Consider the following 19,824-nt stretch of genomic DNA (forward strand, 5'->3'; position numbering starts at 1 on the left):
ACCTGTGTTTTTTGCGTGTGTGTGTGTGTGTGTGTGTGTGTGTGTGTGTGTGTGTGTGTGTGAATACACATTAAAGTCGGAGAAGCAAAAGCAAGGCTTTGCATCAGTGCCATGAGATATTGTTTTACCACAGGTCCAAAAGCAGTGGGTAAGTGGGTATATATGATCTTATACAGAAACAACACTGTTGCTGTTTTTGTGCCAGTCCTGAGGCTTGAACTCAGGGCCTGAGTCCTATCCCTGAGATTTTTTGCTCAAGGCTAGCACTTTATCTCTTGAGTGGCTGTTCCACTTCTGGCTTTTTGCTAGTTAATTGGAGATAAGAGTCTCATGGACTTTCCTGGTGAGGCTGGCTTCAAACCTTGATCCTTAGGTCTCTGCCTCCTGAATAGCTAGGATTACTTGTGTGAGCCACTGGCAAGCTTTTTTTTTTTGCCTTTTCTTTTTATAAGTTAATCATCTCAGGTATTTTGTTATAGAAGTGTGATGTTGATTAACGCAGAAACTCTGGGTTAGAAAGAAGCTGGAATTTGAATTTCAGTGAAGTACCTCTCTGGAGATTTGTACCCTTGTTGGGAAATGCTGCAGTAGAAATCAGTTCTGATTCTAACATAAATAATTAAAATCAGTAGTCTCAGTCTACCAGAGTAGCCCTGCAAGGTCCTGTTAAATATGAGTCCAACTAAATATGACCCACTCTTTCTTAAATGTCTTTGAGAGTAGTCCCTACTTCTCAGATAATTTTTCTGTATACATTGTCTCCTCCCATTATTCACTTAATTGTTCTTATCTTTAAAGGTTCCTTGTCAAATCTCTTCCAATTCCGCCCATTCTTTTTTTTTTTGGGGGGGGGGGTCTGGTCGTGGGGCCTGAACTCTTGGCCTGGGCGCTGTCCCTCAGCTCTTCAGCTCAAGGCTAGCGCTCTACCATTTGAGCCACAGCGCCACTTCCAGCTTTTTTCTTTTTGCTTATGTGGTGCTGAGGAATGGAACCCAGGGCCTCATGCATGCAAGGCAAGCGCTCTACCACTGAGCCACCTTTCCAGCCCCTCCATCCATTCTTAGAGGAGGGGATCTTTTATAGTTTCAGCCCCGTCTTGCTCCTTAGGGCACCTGGGCTCCAACCAGCAGTAGGGAGTGATCTTCTGAACCCAATGGCTCCCTAGTATTTCTACCTAGCTATCCAGACTGTACTGCATAGACCACATCACAAAGTGAGGCCACTTTCTCAGTCTTGGCAAATGCAACGTTCACTGGCCTCATTTCCTAGGTCAAATCCCTAAATTCTCTCCGATTCCTGCTTTATCCCAACCCTAACATCCCAGTCATCAAGTTCTTCCAGGCCTATGTCCTTAGGTCTCTCTCAAGGTCATCCCCTCTTCCCTGTACACTCTGCCTTTCCCCTCCAGGTCAAGCCCTTGCCATTCACGCGGAGCTCGCTTCAAATGCCCCTCATCTGGCCTCCTTTGTGTCTGGCTGTCTGTACCCTCTCAGTCAGCCCCTTCTCCAGGCTGTAGCCAGAATCAGGGTTAAAAATGCCTGGCTGGGTGCTGGTGGCTGATGCCTAGAATCCTAGCTACTCAGGAAGCTGATATCTGAGGATCACAGTTTGAAGCCAGCCTGGGCAGGAAAATCCACGGGACTTTTATCTCCAATTAACCAGAAAAATATTAGAAGTGGAGCTGTGGCTCAAGTTGTAGAGCTCAGGGACAGCATTCAGGTCTCGTGTTCAAGCCCCAGTACCAGCATATGGACACACACACACACACACACACACCATTTGGATTGTATCACTATCCTGCATAGACCCCTAGAGATGACTGATACCTTCCACAGACTTTCAAGGCCCTTGGGAACCCAGTCCTTGTCTACTGGTAGGGCCTCCACTTTCTATTTTATACTTCCTACTTGTAACTGACCATAAACCAGGGCTCCTCAGACCCACACATGCACATCAGGTTCTGCAGCTCTAACAAGCTGTCAGATGATGCCTCTGCCACTTGTCTGGAGATGTTCCGAGCACAAGGCCATAGACTTTTTGTAGGTTCTTTTTGTTTGTTTGTTTTTGTTTTTGTTTTTTTGGGTCTGGTCGTGGGGCCTGAACTCTGGGCCTGGGCGCTGTCCCTCAGCTCTTTAGCTCAAGGCTAGTGCTCTACCACTACCACTTGAGCCACAGCGCCACTTCCAGCTTTTTTCTTTTTGCTTATGTGGTGCTGAGGAATCGAACCCAGGACCTCAGGTGTGCAAGGCAAGCGCTCTACCACTGAGCCACCTTCCCAGCCCCTTTTTGTAGGTTCTTAATATCTGTCCATCTGTCTGTCTTTTTTCTCCAGGCCTTTGCACATCAAGCATCTCCTACTGGGGCACTTCTTTCCTCTCTCCCTTCTCCTCTCTCATCCCCCCCCTCCCACTCTTCCTTTTTCCACCTCCCTCCCCTCTTTCTTCTTCCCCTTCTCTACTCCCTCTCTCTGCTCCTGGGCTAAGTCCCTGGCTGTCAGGATTTTCACCTTGCCCACTGCTCTCACAGCTCTTAGCATTTACTTTGGTCGTGGTGTGTATCACACTATTTTCCCCACTGGTGTCCTGGAGTTTTGTTTCTGCATCCCTGGGGCCCAAGCAGAGAAGCATGAAGTAAATGAAGGGAGAAACCCAAACACCGTAGGACAAAGTGCCTAGGAAAGTGGGGGTGGGGGAGGGGAAAGGGGGGGAACAGTTGAATGCATTGAGCTTCTCTATAGATAATAAGGAAATGGACAATTTCATCAATGAAGAAATATTTAAAGGATATTTAAAAAAAATAACTAAGCTGCAAACTAAAGTTTCTTTGGTCAAGTGGTTTTCTTTTCTTTTTTTTTTTTTTTTGGTCAGTCATGGGGCTTGAACTCTGGGCCCAGACGCTGTCCTTGAGCTCTTTAGCTCAAGGCAAGCGCTCTACAACTTGAGCTACAGCATGACTTCAAGTGGTTTTCTTATAGAGTTGCCAGCCCTGGAGCATCAGGTGATGTTGGGAACAAGCCAGCAGGACCTGGGAATTACCTGTGCCTAAGCTCCAGCTGATACCCAGGGTCTTTACTAATGAGGAATTGGAGCTCAAAAGAAGTTACCAGCTTTTATTTTGAGACTGTAAAATAATAGAGCCAGGATTATAAGCCAGGACTTCGCAATCCGGGCTCTGGAACCCCCCACTACGCCCCCACAAGCTCCCTCTTTCTCAAAAGCATTAGCAAAAAAAAAAAACAATCAAAAACTATTTTTTTAAACTAAAGAATTATGATTTTTTTCTATAAAAACGGGAGTATTCATCTATCTTGTTTTCATTTTTTTTCTCTCTTGGACAGATATCTTGGAAAGTTGTTGAGTACCAACTGAACTTGCTGGGAAACCCCATTCATCTTGCTTGGCCTTTGTGAGGGAGAAAAATCTTCACTAGAATTTATTTGCAAGGCAAATTATAAAGATTTAAGATTTGCCTTCAAATTCCTCTTTCAGGATGCTCTTTAAATAAATGTTTCCCCAATCCAAGAGAGACCACGGTTATTTTAGATTTCTGTCTCCTCAAGGCTGAATTTAGGGCTTTTGCTTGAGTTTCACAAGAAGGCATCTTCACAATAAGCTGCCAGGAGGCCCAACAGGCCTGGCTCCTCCCACCCATCCGAATCTGATAATGACTAACGTGGAACCCAATAATAAGTGAGGATAATTTCGGAACACTTGGCTTTGCTTTAAAGGGCAAGATTTTGGAAGCAGGCTCCCAGGACTTCATCCAGATCCGTTTTCCCAGAACATAACTAGTAGGGACTCTGCCCAAGCTGCAGGTGAGAAGCGAACAGGAGAAACCCACATTTGGTTTCCCATGTGTCTGTCTGATCCTGGGGTAGAGAGCACCTCAGGATTCCAGGTGCTAGAACCCCACCAACACAGGACATGGTTCTCCCAGGCTGGGAGTGGGAAAGGTGGAAAACTGGGAAGACTGGGGGGGCTACCACAGCCCCTCAACCTTCCCAGTACCTCTGCACTTTGCTAGGCCTTTTCACAACGCTGCAATTCACCCATCCGTACAGAATTCAGAAATATGTGCTGTTCTGCTAGACTCACCCACCATCTCACACCTTGCCCGTGAAGGAAGATTTAGGAGTCAATGGAACATCAGCCCCAGCTGGGTCTTGATACACTGCCTGCATTTTCCAGATCTTCTTAGAGATAAAATGTATCTCCGGCTTGGTTTTGGAAACTCATAAGTGTGGTAAAAATATCTATACTTACATCTACGATAGAAATCTTAAAATTCCATCTCTGATTACTGTCAAGGGGAAAAGAAAAGGAGAGGGAGGATAACATTTTTTTTGGAGAGGGTAGCTACTGGGGCTTCAACTTGGGGCCTTTTGCTCTCACTTTACTTCCTCTCTCAAGGCTGGAGCTCTACCACTTGAGCCACACCTCCACTTCCTGGTTTCTTGCTGGTTAATTGGTGATAAGAGATGAATGGACTTTCCTGCCCTGGCTAGCTGCAAACCACTATCCTCAGATCTCATTTTGAGTCACTAGGATTACAAAGTGTGAACACCTGGTTCGGGAGAGCATAACCTTAAATCAAGGAAGGCACACTGTTGTAATCCACGATCCTTACCAAATGCTGCTCTCAAGTGCTAGAATAATAATGCTATAATTGAATACATGGTTACAGGGTCAGGGTTGGACATACATACATTTTAATCATAGAGTCTTCACAGCAATCCCTGAAGGGAGGTTGTTTTTATTCCCTCTCTTCATTTTATAGGTGACAAAACTAAGGCAAAGAGAAATTCCTTGCCATAGGTATACAGCAAACAAAAAAAGGGTTCAGATGCTAATTGAAGAAAGCATTTTGATTTCAAAGCATTTGTCCATAAACTTGGTACCTCTACCCGGACCCCCACCACAAGAGAGAGGGAGGAAGAACACTGTGATTCAACTCATCCAGGAGTGACTCATATCAACTTGATACAGAATGTGTCCACTTGAACTTAAATGGGATCTCCTTTAATGGAGTGTGAGGAATGGTGAGAATCTGATGCCTTCTCAGTTGTGAATCTATTTGTGAGAGCACAGAGAGGTCTATTTATTCTTATATTTTATTCTATTTATTATTTTTTCCCCTTTGTACTAATATTGGGGCTTGAACTCAGGGCCCTGATTTCTGGCTCCACTTTTTTTTTCCTGATGGCTGGTGCTTACCACATCTCTACTTCTGCTTTTTCTTTTTTTTTTTTGCTGGTTAATTGGAGATTTCTCAGTGATTTTTTTCTCCCTGGGCTAGCTTTGAACCACAATTCTTGGTAGTCTCCTATGTAGCTAGAATTATAGGTGTGAGCTGCCGGCTCCTGGCTGCTTCCAGGTTCTGGGTGACAGTCCACTTAGTAGCAAAATCTCATTTTATGACATGGATTATTGTCACGTGCGTTTCCAGCAAGTACAGCTACACCCCCCAGCTATGGTGTTTTGTAGCACAGTGGGGGAAGGTAGGCTAGCCTATCAGGCGGATGTTCTGTGCTTCAGTTTCACTTGGGACAAGCATGAAACAAAGTTTTGGTGATATACTATCAACTTTGGATCACCCCAAAAAATGCTGTAGGAAAATGTTTCTCTATGAAGATGAAGAAAAGCAGGAAACTGAGCTAGTGAATTAGATCAGTGTCCAGATAACTCAGGAACCAAATCCTCTTTTTTTTTGTAACAGCAGGTTATTTATCTGAATCGTGCATTGTCACCAACCCCCATTTCAACTTTTCCGGAACAGACGCAGCTTGAACTTTTGCCATGTCTCTAGGCTTATTTGGCTACTTTAGTCAGGGACCAAGAAGGCGAGTCTACACAGGCTAAAGGGTGGATCACAGCAACCTAGTGCTTTGCTTTTAGTTAGCTTCTTTAAAAAAAAATTGTGTGTGTGTGTGTGTGTGTGTGTGTGTGTGTGTGTGTGTGTGCAAGCACAATTGGGATTGAATCCAAAGTTTTAGGCATGCTAAGCAAGCACTCTTTTTGCTTTTAAGTTTGTTAAGTTTGTGAATAGGGTCTCACGGCTTTCTCTGACTCATGATTTTTCTACCTTCATCTCTTGAGTATCTGGGATTACAGGCATATGTCACCACACCTAGCTGTTTGCAACTGGGATTGCTATACCCCTACCTCTATTACCATCTTCAATTCAGTTTTGCAGCTCAGATACCCCCACCCAGGACCATGCTAGCTGCACAGTCAGTTGCATAGGGCTTGAATATAGATTAGAGGCACAATTTGATGATAAAGCTGGCTGTTTGTAAATGAGTTTACTACACGTAACATCCCTCATTTGATTTCTGCCTATCTGGCTCTTCTGCCTAAACCTCAATTTTTCCCCCCAGCCTGGTAATTCTTCAAATTTGTTGTCTTATAGAATGGAAAGTAAACTACTTATCCTCTCCTTTTTGTCAGTGTGGCAAGTTCCATATAGAGTTTTCTCATATAGAGTTTTCTCAGTCTGAAAAACATCTGTATTAATCAGACAAATTAAACCATCGAGTGGACCTCAATTCGATGGATCATTTTAATGATTTTTCTCCACAGATGACAGAGCAAACAGCTACCAGGTTTTAGCAAGCAGACTAAAAATTATATTAAATGAATGGAATTGGCAGTATTTAAACTTGCATTCCATTTTTTTTGCAATTGAAAAACATCTTCTGCTTAATAAATTACAACGTTGGTTTTGAAATAGTTGTAGAATGACCACATTTGCTCTATTCCACTTGAATTAAAACCCTAATTCCTTCTACAAATCTTACAATGAGAAATGAACTTGGACACTACTTTCCCTGCTTAAATAAGGAGCAAGAGCTGGGGTTTTGCCTTAGTGGACATCATTTTCGAACTCTATTTGGGTTTGACTTCATTAAAGCAATCAGTGTAGGTGGCTAATCGGAGTGAAAGCTGACATTCTGTACAAATGCATTCAGACTTAAACTGGATGGGTGGTTGTGTGACAGGAGCTATTTAGGATTAGGAAATAGCTGTGATTGGGATTTTAATGAATTGAAAGCTATTTACCAATTCTTCAGCAGTTAGCTTGGACCCCTTCCCAGAAGGCAGACCTTTCTGACTAGTCACCCCAACTCGTGTATCCAGTTCCCAGAGGATTCAAGATACACACATTGGCTTTGATGACGAGCTTTCCCATAGAGTTTAGATTCCTTCTGGAGTCTAGAAAGTCAGTCTTGCCCCAAGTGGAAGATGGTCTTCACTTCAAAGGCCAGTTAAAGAGTGAATTATTTACCAAATTGCACAAAAGGGTGGATTTACCAAATCCCTTTATTCCCAGAGAGGACAAACCAAGGACTAGAGGACTTTATTACTCTTCTTCTTGGCTAGTCAATTATGCCATTATGCTTTTGAAAGCTTTCTCTTGCTTGAGTCATAAAAATTGATACCTGGGGCCAAATGCCTTCATTTTCCCCCTTCCTCCCCCCTCCCCTGCTCCCCCCTCCCTCCTCCCCCAAGGGGCAAGGAAGATAAAGAGGCAGAAACTCTGGAGAGTAGCCACACAAAGCTGGTGATTAGGAAGAGAATGTGGTCAGTGGGAGAGAGTTGCTTCACATTAATTGATGCCTCTTTGACTTGTTACACTCTGCTCTGAAACTAATTTTACCAATTGCATAGGACCATTAGCCTTTCAACCAAAACCTGGAGTAAGCCATTTGGGATACCACTAATATGGTGTGTGTGTGTGTGTGTGTGTGTGTGTGTGTGTGTGTGTGTGTGTGTGTGTGTGTGCACGCATTGGGGCATGAACTTAAGGATTTGTGCTCTCACTTGGCTTTTTTCACTCCAAGATGGAGCCATAAACTCCATATACAGGTTTTTGCTGTTCAAAGACAAAAGTCTTTCAGATTTGTCAGCCCAAGCTAGCTTCAAATCTTGATCCTCAGATCTCAGCCTCCTGAGTATAGCTAGGAATATAGGCATGAACCACCAGTGTCCCACTAGCAATCTAGGTTTTATGATGGGAATTTTGGATGAGATGAAATGAAATAAACCAGCCACTGACCTGGAGAGGGTTTGCTGGGTCCTGCCTTCTCTGGTTTCTTTGGGGTCATAGAATTTTTATGTTTCTGCTTGACGGATGTTTGATCAATTGCTGGAAGTCTAGCATCACACTTAGCTGAAGAAAGCCTTGCGTATCTTGGTTCAGTTAAAGACTCCTCCTCACAAGCACTCTATGGGAAAACAGAAAAGGAGAAGGGCCAAGTAGGTCATCTTTGCCAGGCAGGGAAAAAAAATGATGCAAATGTGGGGAATCCCTGAGCAGTAATACTGCAGCCTCCTCCCATTCTCAACATGCTCTTTGGCCAGTGAGATTTTGATGGGCTGGGAGAATCAGCTTAGATGTAACAGCAAAGCTTCTGAGTCTATTTTGTAGAACATTATGTAAAGTATGCATTTCCATGAGTCTTTTTGGTAGCACATTATTAAAAAAAAAGAAAAGAATACATTTCTGACCCTTAAGTAACCTTATGATCAATAAACAGGACATGTTAAAAGCTACATTTGAAAAGAAGAAAAAAAAAGAATTCATGTTTTGTTTTTTTCCACTTGTTATTTGAACTGCTTTGGGGATGGGTAGGGAAACTATTCCTTATGTTCATCATGGACTTGACAATGAAAAGGAAATTTAGTGTGGGGGGAATGACTACTGACTAAATCAGACTTGGGGTTTTGTGTTTTTCCTTTCCCTTATTCCAGACTCAGGGTCTTTGGCTCTCCCTTGGCTATACCACCTGAGCCATATCCTACTTCTAGTTTTTACTGGTCAATTGGAGACAAGAGTCTTTCAGATTTGTCTCCCTGGACTGGCTTTGACTCTCAATACTCATATCTTGGCATCCTATGTGGCTAAGAATGCAGATGTGAGCCATTGTTGCCAGGCTTCAGATCTCAGGGTGTATGTGGGTGTGTGTGGGTATGTGCCTGTGTGTGCACGAGTGTGTGTGTGCTAATCCTAGAACTTGAATTCAGGTTGAACTCAGGGCCTGGGCACTGTCTTTGAGCTTTTGTGCTCAAGGCTAGAACTCTACCACTTGAGCCACCGCTTGTTGGTATTTAATTGAAGAGGCTCACAGACTTTATTCTCCCAGGTTGGCTTTGAACTGTGATCCTCAGATCTCAGCCTGCTAAGTAGGTAGGATTACAGGTATGAGCCATCAATGCCTGGCTTTGATTTTGGTTTTAATATTCTGAATTGTTGACCACAACACAAGACAGATAGATCTCAAAAAAAGTCTCCTCCTTGTCTGTGTTTTCTGTAGAGAAGTCAATATAAATCTACGCATGGGCAAATCATGATTCTTTCAATGTCAGGTTCTCTCAAACCAGCCTTGCATCTAGATGCATTGAAAATTATTCAGGCATTCAACAGTTTTATACATTGCCTCACATACTCAACCAAAAAAAAAAAAAAAAGGAAACTCAATATAAAGGACCGTTAGAAGCCTGGTCTTAAAGCCACCTTTAAGTAGAATCTTATGGCTTTAGGTCCTGGTGCTAGCTGGGCTACACACCCTGTAACAAAATCACAAGGATCTCCCCCAACCCCAGTGGTAATCATGCACATTAGTATAAAATACTGGAAAGTTCTGTGAAAATGTGGTCTTTTTTTTGCAGACATGGAATGCTAAATGAATGTCCCCAGCACCTCGCCAACTGTTGCAATTTGTATTGATCTTGTTCATCGTTCTTGCTGACAGTGTGACATTTTCATTTCACAGGTCCCTGACTCAGGAAAATACTCTGAATAGCTTTGAATTATTGGGTGCAGTGTAAGACAAACTAGACTCTTTTAAAAAAAAACACAAAAACTCTGTTTGGTGTCAGTTTTCTATGTAGATGTCTCTATAAATCTACAAGTGGACAGATCATTAACCTCTGGGATGACAAATTATGTATTTAGATTTAGAGTTTTGATAACAGCCTTCAAACAAATAATTATTGTTACTCTGTACATTAAAAAAAACAGACCACCCTGAGATAAAGGAACAGAAAAAGGATAGTATGTAATGAATTGATTGTCCTCTTTTTCCCTTTCCATTCTGTGACTTAATAGAAATCCTTGAAAATTATTCTGAAATGTCAAAGATGAAACATTAGGTCATTTCTGAGCATGAGGCAAATTCTCTATTCTCAGAAAAAGAGAATGTGGGCAAATTTTAATTATGATGTCTAACACTGTCATTGGGCTAGGAAAGTCACAGTCCTAGATTTTGGTCTTAAGAAGAACAGCAGGGGGCCTGGGCCAGAATTTCTTGCACAAACTATCCAACACAGATAGTTTGTTTGCTTTAGTGAACTGAGAAATCTGTTCACTGAGGACCATGCAATTTAGCTTTTGATGTCCAGCACCAAGAAATGCAGGAAAGATGCTCCAAGCTAAGACTTTCAACACCAACATTGTCTCATCATAACAGGTGCTTGCTAAGATGAGTGGGTCAATCTTCGTCACCCCTAGCCAGGCCTGGAATTCAGCGCCTTCCCCAGGCAGTCGGGAACTGGGACTTGTTAGACAAGAGATGCTTTACTAGGTGAATGCTAAAACCAAGTTAATTCTACCATCATCCATCCATTACTTCTTGAGCCTTAAGTAGCATGGCCGACTAACTTACCTGGAATGCATGGGACTGCGCACCTGCTTTCTGAGCATGTCTTTCTCTGATTCCTGGTTCTATCACCCTTCCTTTCAGTCAGTCATCATCAAGAGTATAGAAGCTGCCAGTAGAAGTGGGTGGCTTTGTCCAGGCCAGACACACTTATAAAAGATCTTTTCCTGTATGTCTCACTGAGCAGTTTTATACATGTCACTTCTGTGTCTTTTGTCTTTATCCATTCTCATCTGTCCCCTTTCCTGAAAACCCACTATGCCATCTGGGGAAGATGAACAAAGTTGTAACAACTCGTTTTGGCACTAACGTGTGGTATTGCAAACTCCGGAGACCAGTTCTCTAGCAGCGAATCTGGGCTCTTGCATATAACCATGGTGTGACCCTTGTGGCTCATTTATCTGCATCTCAGGGTTGTCATTCATAAATAATAGTATCTGCATTTTGGAAGGTTAAATAATATACGTATATAGTATTCATAACAGCACTGTATACACAGAACATAGTAATCATTCTGTAAATGTTGATGTTTAGAGTTAGTTATCCATTCAGCTACTTCCTTCTTTTGGTTTAGTTTATCTTGTGGTGTTATTTTCTCTTTTTTTGCTTATTTTTTTTAGACAGGGCCTCATTCTATATCCTTGGCTTGCCTTGAACTCACAATTCTTTTGCCTCTGTCTATGTTACAGTACTGAGATTATAGGCCTGCACCACAATATCTGGTTATATTCCATCACTTTTGTGCAGCTAACTAGTGAATGTTAACTACCGACTGTTGAAAATGAAGCCAAAGTCCCCAGTGAAAAATCTTATTGGGTTTCCTCCATTCCAAATTAATGAACAGAGAGGTAGGTCAGTTCCCACATGGACTCTTGCTTTCTTCTATAAATTCTTTCTGTGTTGGTGCTGGTACTAGGGCTTGAACTCAGGTCCAGCAGTCTTGGCTTGTTTTCTGTTTGTTTTTTTTTTCCCCTCAAGGTTGTCTCTCTACCACTTGAGCCACACTACCACTTCCAGCTTTTGGGTAGTTAATTGGAGATAAGAGCCTCATAGACTTTTCTGCTTGGCTGGCTTCAAACCAAGGTCTTCATATCTCAGCCTCCCGAGTAGGTAAAATCACAGTCTATAAGTTATAATTGTCAAAAACACCAGTTGAAACTCATCCAGTCTTAATGGGGACAATGATTTTTCAGATTGTAAAGCTCTAATAGCAAATATAAAATAACAGTAGAAATGATCAAATAATAATTAAAATTTCAAATTTAAAGTTGATTTTAAAATTATCTTTTCCTCTTACAGTATTGAAGATTACAGGTTTCATTTCTTCTGCATATGTTGCCAAGTTGAAATGTCACATGGTGGTAGAGATAGCAACAGAGTGCTATTCCTTTGGGAGAAGAAGAGCAGCTCTAATTCTCAAAATAAATGCTTAAAATATTTAAAAAGTTTTTTTTTTCTACTTGTTGGTGGCTCACTCTTGTAATCCTAGCTACTCAGGAGGTTGAGATCTGAGGACTGCTGTTGGAAGCCAGTCCAGGCAGGAAAGTCCACAAGACTCTTAAGTCTAATTAACCACTAAATAAATAAATAAATAAATAAATAAATACCACCCTCCCCCCCCCCCCCAAAAAAAAGAAGTGGAGCTATGGCTCAAGTGATAGAGTTCTAGCCTTGAGCAAATAAAAAAGCTCAGCAATAGAGTTCAGGTCCTGAGTTTAAGTCCCAGGACTGGAGCGCGCGCGCGCGCGCGCGCGCACACACACACACACACACACACACACACACACACACACACACACACACACCCTCCCCCACCTCCCTACCTCCACACAGAACATTCAGAGAAAGACTCAAAATGGGGAGAGAAGGGAGAGAATGGGGTCACACTTAATGACTTTTTTTTTCCATCCTGGGGCCTGAACTCTGGGCCTAGGCACTGTCCCTCAGTTCTTCAGCTCAAGGCTACCACTTGAGCCACAGCACCACATCTGGCTTTTTTCTGCTTATGTGGTGCTGGGGAATCAAACCCAGGGCCTCATTCATGCAAGGCAAGCACTTTACCACTGAGCACCTTCCCAGCCCTACTTAATGACATTTTGATGGTTAAAAGTGGGATGCAATGCCCCAGGAATTTAAGAACTAGAAACTGAGGATGAATATCGAGTCTGAAACAGTAAGGTAACATACCAACTGAGCTTATTGTAAGTCAGACTCAAGTAGTGAGGGACAGAAAAGACTTGAAGTCATTTTTCCCATCCTGGCCTGATGGTTCTTTTCTGGGCCCAGGAAATTGGTTCACACTTGTCTGCCCCTCTCCCTCCCTGGAGCCTTGAGGCTGAGCACTGATGGATGTGTTGGAAGTGAGCTTTTACCAGGCGACAGTGAGGGCAGGCTGAGTGGGTCTTGTGACAGGGTGCAAATCAGGGCAGGACTTTCTGAATAAGAAGGAAGGGGCAAAGAAGAGTATCAGTCTGGTGCCAGAGGAAGATTGTGTGTTTATTACATTGGAAATAAATTTAGTCCTATGAGATCATGAAAGAGCATGATTAAGGCAGTGAACCTCGACAATCAAACAGGGACAACACAGCAAGGTTGAGCAGAGGCCTGTGTGTACAAATGAGCATCTTCAGAGTGTGGTCCCCAAAGTCCACGTTCAAATAGAGTCTCACACATAAAAACCGCCGTAGGGAATTGAGGGCAGCTTGTATAAATAGCCTTTGGGGTAGGATGTAAATAGCCTTTATTTATTAAATAAATATAAAGTATGTTCGACATGGAGTGCTGTTGTAATACAAAGCAGGCTCAACTTTCTCTTGCTTCAAGAATAGTCTAAGAGTAGCAAAACCCTTCTTTTGTATTCAGGATATTTTGAAGTCACCAGGATTGTAAAACAGAATAACAAGAAGGGACAGGAATAATCAATAGGCTTTGGGGGTGATCCTTTGGGTTCAGTTATTATCCACTTGAATTAAATTGCTGTTCACCCTTTTTGTGTCTCTCATCAGAAAATGTAGCTGCCCAGGGGGGTTCTGGGTAAGAGTAAGACTAAGGCAAGAAACCCTTGTGTTCACTCTCTCTTTGTCTCTGTGTTTCTCTGTCTCTGTCTCTTTTTTTCTCTCTAGTCCTGGGGTTTGAACCCAGGACCTGGACATTGTCCCTGAGCTTTTTGTGCTCAAAGCATTCTACTATTTGATCGACAGCTCTACTTCTGGCCTTTTTTGGGTGCTTAATTAGAGATAAGAGTCTCATGGGCTTTCTTGCCCAGGCTGGCTTCCACCTGTAATCCTCAGATCTCAGTCTCCTGAGTAGCTAGGATTACAGGCATAAGCCACCAGTGCCTGGCCCTTGCTTTCTTTTTGAACAGATGTTCTTCTGGACTCAGCTGGTTACCATATATAAATACCATGGATTCTGTCTCTATTATTTTTCTATAGAGACATACCAGGCTCTGCTGCCCAGAGCCTGTAACTCTGGGAAACATGCTAAGATCCTGTCTCAAAAAAAAAAAAGCTGTGTGTCCATTGCTGCAGAAGGAACATTGTTTCTAAGTTGTTTTGTTGAAATGGATTAGAAAGATATGTTTTAAGAATTATGAATTCACAGCAATAGTTCTAATTAAAATTTAACACTGCAGGTTTTCCATTGTTTTCTATGCATTTAAAATCTTTATTCATTAATCATATTAATATATTCATTCATTTACCCTGCAATAAATATTAAATAATTTCAGAATTATAATACCAATATGACTCGAAGTAAACCTGCGAAATAAAGTTTATTAGTTGTTTCTTACAATATATTCTTCCTTGTATAAATATCATAATTCTTTGGCTCTTCATGATTGCTTCTGACATTTTGTCATGATAAAAAATCATTGTGGGAAGTGGCGCTGTGGCTCAAGTGGTAGAGCACTCGCCTTGTGCTGAAGAGCACAGGGACAGCGCCCAAGCTCAGAGTTCAAAACCCACCAAAAAAAAAAAAATCATTGTGTATTGAACTATACTGTTAGTTTTTAAGTTATCTAGAGTGGGAATTTATACCATTAGATTAAAAGTGTTACAAGGATTTTAATTTTTTTGTTCCTTCATAAATACAGTACCAATTTACATTTCAGGATTTTCATGAAAATGTCAGCTTTTACATATATTTCCTGTTACCTTTAAAAAAGCTTTGTCATTTTGGGTTAAGATTGTAACTTTAATTTGTAGCCTGTATGCAATTTTGATTAATGATTATGCTGGTTTATTTATCTATCTAGTTGAAGTGTATATTCTTCCTATGGATATAGGAAGAATAGAACCTCAAAAAAGAGTTGAGATTACTTAAAAAGTTAAATTCGAAGAAAAGTTTTTATTTATTTTTTATTTTATTTTTTTGGGTCCGGTCGTGGGGCCTGAACTCTGGGCCTGAGTGCTGTCCCTCAGCTCTTCAGCTCAAGGTTAGTACTCTACCACTTGAGCCACAGCACCACTTCCGGCTTTTTTTCTTTTTGTGTATGTGGTGCTGGGGAATCGAACCCAGGGCCTTATGCATGCAAGGCAAGAGCTCTACCACTGAGCCACCTTCCCTGCCCAAAGCTTTTAATTAGGTGTAGTAGTGCACACCTGTAACCCCAGGACTCAGGAGACTGAGACATAAGATCCCAAGTTCCATAAAGATGCCTTACCTCAAAAATGACAACAAAAAATAGCTGAATGAAATGGAACAAGAAAAAGGCAGAACTGCCTGATTAAAACAATCTGAATTGTGGTCCCCTCTGGATAAGACAGAAAAACAGCTGACTAGAAAGAGAAATTAGGGAACCTGACAGGGTGATGGAAACTTGATGGGAGATTGCATTACACAGGTTTGCGCATTTGTCAGAACTGATCAAATACCACTCTTAAAATGTGTGTGATACACTGCAAGTAATTTTTTATCTCTAACATAAAATTAAGAAACAAAGTGAACAACCAAAAGCCCTCAAATCATGAACAAATAGACAACTGTAGTTAATGATACACATGCTGAAGTGTTTAGATATACAGAATAATGACGTCTGCAACTTACTCTGTATGGATGGCTGGACAAGTGTGTAACAAAGCAAATATTACCAAATACCAACAATCACTTTATGTTTGGGATGCCTTCATAGTAAAATGCTCAGGGTAAATGGAACAGAAACGCAAACATAAAGATAGTTGGGCTGTGGGATAAACTATCCACTTTGTGGGAGTGTTGCTTAGTTTTATCTTGTATGGTTCATAATAAACATGTATTTCATTAGATTAAAATTTATTCTTTCATGATATCATGACTAATAATGAGAGAACGATGGGCAGTGCAAGCAAGTAAAGTAAGTTTTGATTCTTGCCCAGCATGTGTAAGGCTCTGGGTTGGATCCCCATCACCCTCAAAGCAAAACAAAACAAAACAAAATTTTGAAAGAAATGTCTTATCTGAGATGCTTTAGAAGTGACAATGACAAGGGACCACCAAAGAAAAGGCAAGATAACTTCTGACCTTGGAGATGAAAAAATGATGAGAAAAATAAAGGCCTTGAGCTTGCAGAAATTTTAGAACTTCTAATCTAACATTGGAGGTAGATAATCTAATCAAATAATTATTTAACAAGACACAGGAGGAGAGATTCCTGAGCTAGCTCAGGGGTAGGAATGGCCAGGGAAACCCTCCCTGAATGTCTCCTCAGCCGACACCTGAAGCAGGTGAGGAGTTGGGTAAGCATTGCAAGAGGATAGAATAGCATGTCTAGAGAGACTCTACAGTAGGAAGTACCCGGATGTAAGGAGCCATGCAGCCTTTGTGGACAAGACATAGATTGCAGTGCATAGGTCCTGCAGGGCCTTGTTGCTCACATGATGAATTTTTCACTCTGAAAGCTTATGAGTTAGAAGGGGAACTGTATTTACCTGTCAACACCATTGTACCTGAGGTACAGAATTGGGATTGGGAAGCAGGTATGAGCAGAGTGAGAATGAATTAGGAAACCATTTTAATAACTTAAATTGAATCAGAAAGATATTAGGGAAGTAGACTGGGTAGGTCTTGGAAGTGACGAAAGGTGGAGAGACAGCAGGGTTCTCACAGTATAGCACAGGAGAATGGCAGCAGGAGTGGGGGGGGGGGGGTGGGCTTTCCACCAGGGAACTTTTAGCATACGGCCTGTTGAGTCTGAGGTGTCTTTGAGGCATCCAGCTAGAATATTAGATCTAGAGATGGCAAAAGGGAGTTGGGTTGGAAATATAGATTTGGGAATCACTGGCAGCAGAATCCTGACTTTAGCAGTTAAAATGCTCATGAGATAAATTGAGAATATAGAAAGCAAGTCTTCTTAAGAGTAGAGAATGAACTTGGATGGCAAAAAAAGACATATTTATCAAATTCCACTAACCACTACATGAAATCTAAGCATATCTTTCATCTGTGAATGCTGCCAATAAGGCACAGTAGTATTAGAAGGACCTGTGATTTTTGTCACCAATGGAAATCACAGATATTTTCACATCTCATTAGATTTGTTGCAGATGTCTCAAAATACCCTTTACGCCCGTGGCTTGTAATTTAGTGTGTTAATAAGGAAGCACATACATTACCGACTTACAAATTTCCAAAAATATTCTGATGACTATTTCAATACAAAGTGGTTTCCTTTGAAAGTCTGGGTATTTGAAAATATTCTGAGAGGGGGGAATCTAAAGGATTCACCATGTGACCAGAGAGGTTTGTGGTACAAGAACAGGCTAAGACTCTCTAGGTAAGAACTAAACCTCTAGGAACCCCAGAATTCCTGCAGTGGGGTAGAAAAGGATGAGAAATGGGGAAGGGACCTCCCCCCCGCACCCCCCCCCCCCAACACACTAGAGACAAGAAAGGAAGCTACCAGGAGGCAGTTCATACAGGAAGTGGCAATAGTCAAGAGCACCCAGATCTGTCATGGCGTTTAGCAGGGTTGGACAGGAAGTTATCTGCCACATGTGAAGTCTCCCCACAAAGAGCATTTCTGCAGGATGATGACGTGGAAGCCAGATTGGAGTGGGTTGAAGAGTGAGTAGGAGGTGGGGAAATGGAGTCAGGCAGTGTAAATAATTCTTTTGGGAACTCAGGCTGTGAAGGAGGAGAAGTAAGTGGAAGGGGTTGTGGGATATGGAAGGGCTGTTCTCTTGTCCTTGTTGAGAGGCCTTAGATCATGGATATATACTGAGAGGAAAAGCTCTGGTACATTGATGGAGATGCAGGCTGGGAAGGGATGGATTAAGGGTCCTGAGAGGGGCAAGAGGGTGGATGCTGAGTATGGGTAGAGAAGTTGGTAATGGCTGGGAATATGGGATTGAAGACTGAGGGGAAGAAGGAAGAGTTGAGGTGGCTCAGATAGCTAAGCAGAGAAACTAGGCAGCTTTGAGGAATGCCAAGGAGGTGGGTGGCTGTGACCTGTCGTTGTCATTTTTTTTTCAAGCAGGGTGATTTTTCTTTAGCAGTGGTCTGGATGTGGGCCCAGAGATATGAATGGTCAGGGTTTCATGGCAGGTCCAGGGAATGAGGAAGGGGGGTCAAGCACAAATCTAAGCTGAGGATAGAACATAATAGAGACAGGGACGATCACAGGACAAAGGGAGAGGGATCAGTGGACAAGCACTTCCCCAAGAGATCGAGGAAAAATAGTAGAAGTGACTGGACAGCAAAGCTGGCCACGATTGGAGCAGTAGTAATCTGTGACTTGGAGATGGAATTCTTTTTGACAGTGAAGTTGGGGATTCTCTTGGAGGCAGGGCTGGATGACAATGGAGGATGACATTTAAGATGCATCATGACCTGAGAGGCTGGTTATCCAATGAGATATTGGAAGATATTGGAATTAAGAGGTGGAAAATCAGGAGATGGGCATATAGAGATTGACCTGCTTGCTAGAGCTTCACTGGATAAGTCAAGAGTGGCCAGGAGATTGACAGCGATGACAAGAGGGAGGATGATGGTATAAAATATAACAGCACAAGCCAACAGTCAGGGGAGCAATGGTATGGGTAGCTTCCTGGTCCAGAGTAGGGAGTGTTGGATAACAGCCTTCCCCCTCCCTCCTACCTGACACCTCCCACCCCCCCTTCCCCCATTTCTTCTCCCCGCCCCCCCCCCCCCCCCAGCCTCTGGACAGACAGGATGGCTAACCATTTCCCAATTGAGCCTGGGTTTAGCTCTTTCTTCCACCTGACATGCCTTTTCTACCTCAGCTCCCTAACTCCACAACCAACTCCCTGTGACTTAGGATCCAGCTTCAAATCTGCATCCTCTACCAAGTGTCCTCAGAGTCCTCCTGGCCTGTGCGTGCGTGCGTGCGTGCATGTGTGCGTGTGTGTGTGTGTGTGTGTGTGTGTGTGTGTGTGTGTGTGTGTGTGTGTGTGTGTGTGTGTTGGTACTAGGGCTCAAACTCAGGGCCTGGCTGCTAGCCTTGAACTTTTTTGCTCAAGGCTGGTGCTCTTCCACTTAAGGCATAGCTCTATTTCTGGCTTTTTGTTGGTCAAATGGAGATAAGAGTTTCATGGATTTTTCTTGCCTGGGTTGGCTTTGAACCTCCAGCCTCAGATCTCAACCTCCTGAGTAGCAAGGATTACAGGTATGAGCCACCAGTGCCTACCCCTCCAGGAATTAAAAAAAATTTAATTGTCATTATAAAAGTGATCTACAGGGGTGTTAGCATTTCATTTATTTATTTATTTTTTGGGTCCGGTCGTTGGGCCTGAACTCTGGGCCTGGGCGCTGTCCCTCAGCTCTTCAGCTCAAGGCTAGCACCCTACCACTTGAACCACAGCGCCACTTCCGGCTTTTTTCTTTTTGCTTATGAGGTGCTGAGGAATCGAACCCAGGGCCTCAGGCATGCAAGGCAAGCGCTCTACCACTGAGCCACCTTCCCAGCCCCAGGTGTTAGCATTTCATAAGTCAGGTAATGAGTACATTTCTTTTTGGACAATGTCTCTCCTTCCTTTTCTCTCTCCTAGTTCCTCCAGGAATTTTTATTACACTTATCAGTTACTGCTTTAAGCTGCAGGCATTTGTTTAATGTCTTACTTTACTAACATTGCAAAAAATACTAGAGGGCAGGGTATAGTTAATTCATTACTATATCCCAAAGCACCTAACACAGTGTTTTGTACACAAGTAATTTATAACTTCTGCAT

General features: G+C 42.5%; 1 protein-coding gene across 1 annotated transcript in view; it reads right to left on the reverse strand.

Moving 5' to 3' along the window:
• The window catches only part of Marchf10 (membrane associated ring-CH-type finger 10), an 84,660-nt gene that overhangs the window by 44,745 nt on the left and 20,091 nt on the right, over nt 1–19,824 (reverse strand). The window contains 1 exon segment of the mRNA XM_042673982.1: nt 8,056–8,224. Within this exon segment, the coding sequence (XP_042529916.1) occupies nt 8,056–8,224 (169 nt within the window).

Source organism: Dipodomys spectabilis, unplaced genomic scaffold (genome assembly GCF_019054845.1).
Source record: "Dipodomys spectabilis isolate Male_0828 unplaced genomic scaffold, ASM1905484v1 ptg000018l, whole genome shotgun sequence".
Taxonomy (NCBI): Eukaryota; Metazoa; Chordata; class Mammalia; order Rodentia; family Heteromyidae; genus Dipodomys; species Dipodomys spectabilis.